The following is a 10,202-nucleotide window of genomic DNA, read 5'->3' as shown; positions in this document are numbered from 1 at the left end:
AACATCATGCATATTGAGAAGTAATATATATAGTTATAAAAATTGTTATTATATATATATATATATCAAAATTTGAAACGAGTTACAAGTCATATACAGTAAAACTTGTTTGTTAATTTACTTTAACACAAGACAGTACGAATTTGTAAGTAGAGTTATAACCCTGCACTTATCAAAAGAAGATCCAATCGAAGGATATAAATGTGAGTGAAGTTTTGGACAAGTCTTCCATAGGAAAGTGGTGAAAATTATTTGACAACAGACAGATTAATATTGTATACTATATGTAAGTATGCATACATGTAACATATGCACGTGCATGCATGTTCTAGGATAGTAGCTGATTTTGATTAGCAGAAATGATTCCGGGTAAAAGGATAAAGATGTGAATAAGACTAATAACCTTCTGGACAGCTTGACGTGTCGACTGAAAAAATGAATCTGGCATTGGATATAACTTAAAAACACGCTTAATTAACATCATTTTCATACGTGGTTTTAGATTAAATTAATCTTCATCGCCACGGTCAGATTACAGCTAGAAAAAGACCAATGAAAAATTCATCAATGTCACGAAGAAAAACCATAATCACCACTAATTTGCCCGTAATTAATTTCTTTTGCATCCATCAGAATTCTACAGTATATGTACAGGGATATGTCTATAATATTATTGGTGAATATGATCCTGAAGCTAGCAACGATATGTAAATATATAACTTTCTGGTCTGTTGAAAGCTGAAACCCTGATTTCCTTTACATATGAATAAAACAAGCAAATATCCATATATAATGTATAAAGGCTATATATAGTTTGCCTAAAAATATCCATGGCCTCACCTTATGTGTCACGTCCTTCGTCTAGAGTATTGCAAGCTATAACCCCCACCAATGCATGGTTGGAAAGAGTCCATTTTAAGGCCATATATATCTACTTGATTAGCCTTCTAACCGGCTTCCAATAATTCCGAACAGCCAAAATCTCAGTATAATTAATATATATAAGCCATTCATGTCTCTTTAGTCTGATCGATTTCCTTTCTCGCTTCTTCCATCAGTTCTATGTTATCGTTCATAACCAGATATTAATGAGCCAACTCTTGATTGAGAAGCGAAATCAAGTATACCAATTCATTCCAGGTATCGAATATGGGTAGGAGCTAAGCGTTGTTTGGTGGTGCAATGAAGGAGTCTGAGGAAGCTGGTTAAGCAAGGTGGCTATGGAATTACTGCCACCCTCGTTGTTGTTATTATGATGATGAAGATTCTCATCCAAACCCAACCTTTTTGTGCCGTTCACATCCTCCTCTTCGTTATTATTGCTCCAGTACAGAGAAGACAGCGTTCGTTTCGCGTTTGAGTTAGAGGCAGTCGTGGTAGTCATGGTTGTCACAAAGGGAAGTTGAAGATCTGGTTCCTTGTTATGGTTGCTGCTCAGTACAACCCCTTCCAGCAAGTTCTGGTCATGATGATTCTCCAGCAATGCGGTTCCACCATAGCTTAATGTGGACATCTTGGAAAGATGAAATCTCGCATTCATTTGGCCCACGTTGATTGACGAAGGCACCCCTCCAGCTCCAATCATATCATCCATTGAATCGTCCCTTTCATGATCCATGGGTGATCTCTGTGTGTTGGTCTTCTTATAGATTCGGCACAGTACCCAGTCGTCCAGCTATATAATAGTGCAACCATAAAAAAAAAATAACAATAACCAGATGACCATATATATCAGAATCTAGATCCAGAACCGAAGTCTCCAACTCTAAATGAAAGTAGCAAATAAGCTAGTGATTAAGAGATACTGAAATCGATCGGATCGAATTAAGGATTCGAGTTTGAATGTTATACGAAGTACTTTTTTTTTTTTTGTTTTTTTGGCCAATGTTATACGAAGTACTCAAACCTAGAAAAAGTATTTTGTGCGGAAAATTAATGAAGAGGTTACCCGTAGAGAGTTTTTCTTGCTGCCTAAGTCACACCCAGGAGGCTTGTTGTTAGGCTTGTTATCGACGAGGCGATACTCGTGCATGATCCAATTGGTTTTGATCCCTCTCGGGGGTTTCCCTCCGTAGAAGACCAGAGCTTTTTTCACCCCTACCTTCTGGTTTCCATTAGCTGTGAGCACGGGCTTATCGGTCCCCGTCGCCTTCCAATACCCAGACGTGGCTGCCCTGTTTGGCCTCGCTCCGTTCGGGTACTTCCTGTCCCTCGGGCTGAAGAAATACCACTCTTGCTCCCCAAACACTGCCTTAGCTGCAGAAAAAGTGAAAGCCACCGAACTCAAAACCGCATCGCTTCCACCATGTATAAATTACTCAAAAAATTGTTGAGAGTCAAATAGTACCATTCATATAAAATATGGCGTGTTAAAATTATATTTAATTTAATATCGTTGTCGCGTCCAGTCAGTCTCTGTTTCATAGAATAATTGGACGTACCAGGAAGTTCCCAGGGGTCGAACTTGTATAGGTCGACCTCGGCGATGATGGCGACGGGGAGGGGAGCGGAGGAGACCTTCTTCTTGAGGTAGTGAACGACGAGCTCCTCGTCGGTGGGATGGAACCGGAACCCGGGCGGCAGGTTCGGTTGCTGGGAACCTGTGGACGAGTCGGTGCTCTCCATGTACAGCCCAACCAGCGGCCGCAAAAGCTTCAGCGAGGGAGCGGTGAGCAGTTACGGATCGAATTAGGGTAATGGCTTCCGGTAAAGACGAAGAAGAAGGAGAAGAGCGTGGTAGGGAAATGTTACTGGTTTCACACTCACATGGATCATGCCCCTCAGAGAAGAGGGCGAAGGCGGCGTTATATATGGGGAGGAGGACGAGGGAGTGATGCGTGGCACTTGGTCCCATGCGGACAAGCCCACCGTAAGTCCGCAGCGCCAACCAATAGTGAGATGACGTGGCAGAAAAAGGAGGGGGAGATTAGCGAAAGGATTAAGAATGGGAAGCCTGATTAGGGGAAAAGAGTGGGGCGCAAGGGGAGGGGGGGCAGGGGATGAGGAGGGACGGTGAGAGAGGAGCCGTTGAGAAGGTGACACGTCAAGAAGGGGAAGAGAGGAGAGGAGGACACGTGGGTGAGGTCCATAAACTGTTAGATAAAATGATGATAATTAAAAAAAAAAAAAAGAGGAGGTACTTTTAGGAGGAGGGAAGATATTGAATAATAATGATGAAGGGGTGGTGCATGAAAAAGGTGAATGGGGATGGAGGGTTAGGGGATAAGGAGTAGTGGGGACAGATACTTAGGCTCACCATCATCACCGGGGTAATGGTAAAACCTTAAAAGTAGCTCCACATTGCTCCAATTTAACCACATATTCCAACAGTGGTGGGTCCCATCCTGACCCATCTTCACCCCACGTCATCCCCTCTTCCATATTTCCCACTCATGATCATCCGCCTCGTTTCATTCCATTTTTCACCAAAATTAAAAATTTTGTCCTTTTGCAAAACCAAACCAAAATTAAAAATTGAATCTAATCTAATCAAAATTTTGTCACTTGATTCAGTCTATTTAGTTTTTCAATTTAACCTACTTTTTTTAAAAAATATCTCTTTATAAACTCAATTTTATATATAAACCTTGCTATTTTAGTAGGATAAAAACAATTGGCTCAAGTATAAGCAATTAAAATGAAGCTCAAAACTGAATTAATTGATCAAGACGAATTGTCAAAATTCAGTTTGTTCCTTGTTTGATTTAATTTACAGTTCATATTTGTTTAATCAATCAATTTTACACATTTTAGCATCAAACTAAATTGAATTGATTGATGCTCACCTTTACTCTCAAACATCATTTGTTGTCAACTTTAACCTCCACACACTTGTCTATTTTTTCCCTAAGAATTATATACAAATTATATTGCACTCAATATAATTAATCACTTTCATATTTATTGACAATTGAACTCAAAGGCATAATAATAAATTATGTTGTCATTCTCCTGAAGTCAATGATCATTAGACTTGAAAATAATTAATAGTATTGAGTGAGATTTTAAAATAATTCTCCCTCTTTTTCCCCAAGCTTTGGTCAACACCGACTTAAACGTTAGAAGGATAAGAGTATATTTGCATTTTCATTTGAAATCAATTCCGAGATCAAAACTATAATTTTAGAAAAACTTATTTAAATATCTTCAATTTTACAAAAATTCATTTGACTTGTGAAATTTCATTTTAGAGAAGCTATTTTTTTTCATCCATTTGAGAATCAATTCTTAGTGTTTGAGCATTTTTCATTATCTTTATGATTGATTTTAAAAAATTATCCAAATATATTTAATTATCAAAATTAATTTTATAAAATATTATCCAAACATCATCATTTTTTCTTAATCAATTTTTTCAACAATTAATTTTGTCCGTTGAAATCCAAATACACACTAAAAATTTCTTCTTCTTCTTCTTCTTCTTCTTTTTCAATTTCTTTCGTTTGGAAACGGATGGATCTGTAAGAAGGAACATCCACAATCCTATGAATAAATAATAAAAATTGTTAAAATAAAATTAACTCAAATCAACACAATTGGTAGAAGCTTGGATTTCAGTTGGGTATGATTAATTATGAAAAAATTAATTAATATGATTGATTAATGTGTTTGGATTTCAATTGGATGAAATTGATTGTGAAAAAATTGATTAATAAGATTGATTTTGATTATAATTGATTATGTTATAATGTGATAATATTTGGATTATACTTTTTAAAATTAATTTTGATAAAATTAAATATGTTTGGATGATTTAGTAAAAATTAATTTTAAATGTATAAATTACCATAAAAAATATTGTTTTTAAAAAATGTAAATGTTGATAAAATTGTATATAATATTATTAAATTTGTGAATTCTATTCAATAAATAAATTACATTAATGTTAATGTAAACATATAATAATAATAATAATTTTTGTGAATTTATTGACTAAACAATGTGTAAAATAAACAGTAGTCTAGGTTAAAAAAGTAAAAAATAAAAACTAGTCAGAACCATCAATAATAATACGCAAGTTGAAGAGAGAGACACAAAAATCTTTAAGGATGCGACACAAAAACTGTAACACCCAATTTCACAACACTCGCCACTGCTCATTCACTCCCACATGCAAAACAGACTCTTACAATTTGCTGGAAGGACTATGCTTGGGAGGTAAAATGTTTGACAACTGATACATGGGTCTAATGTTAAAATTGATTTTAATAAGCTCCTCTTCCCAACTTGTAGCAAAATGTGGTGAAAGTACAAATAATTGATTATGAAAAAAATGAGGGTGCTTGGATGATTTTTACCAAGACCGTGGTTTCGGTTCATATAATCGATCATGACCCATATCCAAACAGACTCTTTCAATATAATTGCTTACATTATATGGTATATAATTAATTTATAAAATTAATAAATAAGATTATTTTAATCAAAATTAAAAAAGTAGAATAGAAAAGAAAAATTGAAAATCATGTAAAACCATGATTTTATGAAATATATATATATATATATAAACACCCATGTTATATATTAAATCAATTATGAGTCTAAAATTATATTTTTTAATAAATATTTAAAAGCTCATTATACATGTCAAAATTAATTATAAACTCAGATCTATGATTTTTTTAAAAAATATCCAAATACCCCCATACATGCAAAAATTAATTATAAACCTAAAATCATAATTATCTTATAAGCCATTATTACTTTCTTTTTTTAATTATGCTTTTCTAAAAATTTATCCAAAAATCATGTAAATTTTTTTACAAATCATATTTTTGGATTTATAATTGATTTTTATATATATACAGGTGTTTAGATATTTTAAAAAAATATATAATTTTTAGTTCATAATTAATTTTGGCATGTATAATAAGTATGTAAATATTTTTAGAAAAATATAGTTTTAAGTTTATAATTAATTTTAACATGTAATAAGAGTACTTGAATATATTTTCATAAAAATATTATTTTGACATTTAAAATTGATTATAAAGGTTATCCAAGCAGGCACTAAGTGGTAGAGTTCAAATTCCAACCATCATTTTATCAATATTATCTTGGAGATTAGTCTTTATTATAATTTATCAGTAAAGTATATTCTGTGTTCAGCTCACTAAACAAATTATTAAAATAAAAATAGAGAGGAAGGGGAATTAAAAGGACAATAACTCAAGTGAGTGAGAGAGGTTGCATACGGACCAAGATCTTTTGTTGTGCATGTAATTGGAAGCAAAGGATAAGAGCACAGGTTAATCAATAACCATGTGAAAATTACCTTATAAAGACCGTTCGGTACGGTGGAATTGGATGGGAGAAATGAAATGTTGAAAATGCTGTTTGGTAGACTAGAATTCACTCTTCTCTTCTCCAGGAAAGTCAGTTCTGATCTATCAAAATTGTGAGAAATTGACTCCTCCCCCACGCCCATGAAATTCATTTTCCCCAAGGTCATTTAATTTCTCATCCTTATCCTCAAGCCCTGCCATTTTTCAATCCCAAATGAGACGCCAATCCATTCGATCCATCACGTGAAGCTCAACTGACGACGTGGTTGAATCTCCGACCACGGCAACTGAGAGTGCGACGGCGATTACAGACAGAGTGATCCAAAATAAACCTTATTCCTGACCTCCACACGATTAGCCTTAGGTTCCACGGTGACCTCCGCACGCTTGGCCTCTTCCATTCTTCCTTTTTCTATTTCCACGTTCAACAGGCTTTACTGTTCAACGGCAACCAAAACGGCGTTCAAGTGTTTCTAGTGTAGGCTTTTTAATTTTAAAATGTATGATTGTTATTTTTTGTGATTTTCCGAGATTCGATTTCAACTATGTACGTATTGCTGCTCGAAATGTGATATGCTTTGAGACTCCACAGTGCCTGCTGACTGTGATTTCTTTCCATCGGTTGCCGGCGGTGGTTCTTGTTGGGTGTGTTTGGTTAGGGGTGAAGGGAGAGGGAGTTAGTGATATCTTGTATGATTTGTTTGAGGGATCTCGCTTGAAGTTGGAGGGAGGAGAGGGGAGCTAGAGTCAATAATAAATTAATAATTTCATTCTTATGAAAATTATTTTTTATTTTTTATTTAAAATAATTACAGATAAAATGAGTAAATTATTTTTGAATTTTAAGCCTACTAATGCATAGGCTTTGAACTTTTTTATTGTGCAAATTATTCACTCAGTTTTTAAAAATGGTGCAATTTGACTCTTATTAATAATAAAAGTTAATTGTAATCATTAATTAACTAGAAAAGGATTGGTTTTTTCTGTAATTTTAAGTTCTTTTATTTTATTTTCTGGTCAACTAACAATCAAAATTAATTTTTATTAATGACAGGGGATAGATTACATTATTTTTAAAAGTGGAGAGAATAGTTTGCATAATGAACAAGTTCAGAATCTATGATGCTATTGGATATAAAATTCAAAAGGTAATTTACTCATTTACCCATAATTATATTATAATTTATCAATGGCTAAAGTATACCTGTAGTCTTTTAATTTTATATAAAAATTTACTTTGATATTTTAATTTTATAAAATATTTTTTCAATTCTGTAACCCAAACATTGTTAGTTTCATCACAAAAAATTTATATACTTAACATTTAAATATTAATAAAATATTCTCAAATGTTGATATATTACATTTAAATTTTTTTAAATAATAATAATTGGCAAAAAAATCATTTAAAACTAATATTATTACAGTTAAAGAGCTAAAAATATACTTTGTAAAATTAATTAAGGAACCAAATTAAAATTTTGTATAAAATTAAAGAAGTAAAATTATGCTTTAACTTTTATTAATTTTCCATGTTAAAAATGTCAATATCTTCATCTCAATGTTTTTTTCTTAAATTTTTAGGGGAAGTTGTTTGGATAATTTACTTAAGTATAATTTTTCCCCTTTTCTCTAAACATAAGAGCTCTCCTCCTCTTTTCTTTATTTTTTTTATCAACCAAATAAAGGTAGGGGTGATATACCTATGATTTACATTAAAATACGGGCCATTTATACTTAAATATGCTAAATTGAGGTAAAAACTATATAATATATATATATACATAACTTCACTAAGTCATCATTTGTCAAAATGCAAGGAAAAAAAAAAGAAAAATGACCTAAAAATGTGGTTAAAACAAGATATTTCATCTTAAGGATATCACAAGCCTAGAAGTTTAGAACCAAGGGCGGACATACTATTAAAGAACTCAACCATGGGTGGATGAGTAGAAAACTCAACGAGATCCATCACTTCAAGTATGTTCGCGCGCGGACACACTACCAAGAAAGACGTCTGCATGTGGATGAAGCAGAAACTGGAAGTTCTCTCACCTCATGTCTCATTCACGCATGGACAACAGTGTATTGTGTATAATAACATGCGGACAAAGGGTTTTGATTTGTGGGAGTCCAATTTTTTGTGAAACAATCTAAACTGTCAAATTTAATTTAAAAGAGACATGAAGCACCCGGTTTTAAGGCTCCTTGAGTGCGAAGAACTATAAATAAGCCTTAGTAACCCATAAGAAAGACATACTTTAACATAGATGCAGTCCGAAAGGTTGAGTATGGAGTAAGAGGCTGATTTTTTTTATCTAGGAATAATTTCCTGTGCTCATCTCTTGTTCTTTTCTTAATATTGTAATGGATTTGGGGATTGTTATGATTGAATTTATATTTAGTTTTTAAATTCTCAATTAGGGTAGGGAGTAACTTGATTGAGATATTTCTACTTTTTTCTTGCTTTGATTTTATTTCCTATTTGAGAGTAGATTTTTGACTCTTTGAGAGTAGTTGTTAAATTTTATTTACCTTTTCTTATTCTTCAATCATAAATTTATGTCTAGCTAATATATTCTCTATTTGTGTTTACTTGATGAATTGAAAGGAAAACAGCAAGCCTGGACTTAGGAAAGGAATTATAAATAAATGGATTAAAAATAATTTAGGAGTTTATAGCAATGTTAATTGTAGCCTAATAGTTTAATTAAAAGGTTAAAATTTAGCGACATGTGGTTTAACTTTAATTAAAGAAAGCTTAATCTATTGAAAGGTAATTAAGTTAGTTTCATAACCATTGTTGCTTTAATTGAACATGAATAATTTCTAGTAAGTAAGAGTAGAGCATTTTGACAGGTGAATTTGATCCTTGGCATTTTGTTATTAAGTGAATCTTTGATTATTTATTTTTGTTGTTTTAATATTTCAATTTGTAATTTGGCTTTCTAAATTGATTATTATTTGTTGTGTTTCAATAACAAAGATCACTGTTCTCTATTGGGATCAACTCGAAATACTCCAGACTTATCATTATGTTGATCTCATGCACTTATGAGGTTGTAACATCCTAGAAAGTTTAACTCAATTAACTAAGTTTAATGAGGGTAATTAAGTAAATTAATGTGATGTGTGGTCAGAGAAGTTTAATAAGTGTGTTTGATTGTGATTTCAGCCCTAAATATGGGTCTGATGTAAAGTTGGGCCATCCGGGCATTGAAAGAGGGGAAGAATAGAAGGAAGGTCCTTTATGCCATATGCAGCGGCGTGATGAATGTCCATCGCGGAACCCAGAGGCAAAAATCATGAAGAAGAGCCTCTTTATGCCATGCTCAGCTGTGCACGTCCAAAATTTTAGCTAAATCAATTCGTGTCTGTGTGAAAAATCAGAAGAGAAGCAAGGGAGAAAATGAAAGGCGCGTAATTGCTCTACTAGGCCACGAGTTTGGAAGCCATTGGTGATATTTTGAAACTTCTGAACAAATAAGGTAAGTATATTATACTTCTGCTTCCCCCTTCCATTTTCATGAAGGTTATATTTAAAGTTTGAGTTGAGAGAGTAATTTTCAATTCATATGAGTTATGGGTCCAAACACATTGATCAAAATAGATATATTGGGAGCTATTTAAAGTATTTAAATCCTACATTAATTATTTTATGAGTTGAAAGTTATTAGGGACCATTAATACACAAAAATAGCAATAAATAAGATTGTTGGGAGTGTTGATGATCATTGATAGTGATTTTAATGACTCATTAATAGTAATGTGGGCCATTGAAATCTAGTAAATCTATTAAGTATGATTAAAAGTGGGTTTGTGATTGGGTATGCCTGGTTATATGGTTGTTATTGTTATGGCCAAGACTATAATTGATTTATGTGTATGATATCCATGTTTATTGTTATTTGCATCCAT

At 32.9% G+C, this 10,202-nt stretch overlaps 1 protein-coding gene across 1 annotated transcript; it reads right to left on the bottom strand.

Annotated features, from left to right (window-relative positions):
- Positions 1–496: 496 nt before the first annotated feature.
- Positions 497–2,693, bottom strand: LOC129316199 (NAC transcription factor 56-like). The gene is made up of 3 exons (XM_054960499.1): positions 2,442–2,693; positions 1,949–2,256; positions 497–1,675 (listed from the first exon to the last, which is right to left on the bottom strand). The coding sequence occupies exons 1-3, from the start codon at positions 2,623–2,625 to the stop codon at positions 1,118–1,120; spliced, it is 1,050 nt and encodes a 349-aa protein (XP_054816474.1). The 5' UTR covers positions 2,626–2,693; the 3' UTR covers positions 497–1,117.
- Between the last annotated feature and the right edge of the window lie 7,509 nt (positions 2,694–10,202).

The sequence above is a fragment of the Prosopis cineraria genome, unplaced genomic scaffold (assembly GCF_029017545.1).
Source record: "Prosopis cineraria cultivar Desert tree isolate PC_DT_omini unplaced genomic scaffold, ASM2901754v1 PC7, whole genome shotgun sequence".
NCBI lineage: Eukaryota > Viridiplantae > Streptophyta > Magnoliopsida > Fabales > Fabaceae > Prosopis > Prosopis cineraria.
The sequence above is the reverse complement of the archived record's forward strand: the minus strand, read 5'-3'. Positions and strand labels throughout refer to the sequence as shown.

Coding starts and splice junctions, on each gene's coding strand:
- LOC129316199 (XM_054960499.1), bottom strand. CDS start 2,625: ATGGAGAGCACCGACTCGTCCACAGGTTCCCAGCAACCGAACCTGCCG. Junction 2,257..2,441: donor CGACCCCTGGGAACTTCCTG/GTACGTCCAATT, acceptor CTTTTTCTGCAG/CTAAGGCAGTGTTTGGGGAG. Junction 1,676..1,948: donor GCAAGAAAAACTCTCTACGG/GTAACCTCTTCA, acceptor ACTATTATATAG/CTGGACGACTGGGTACTGTG.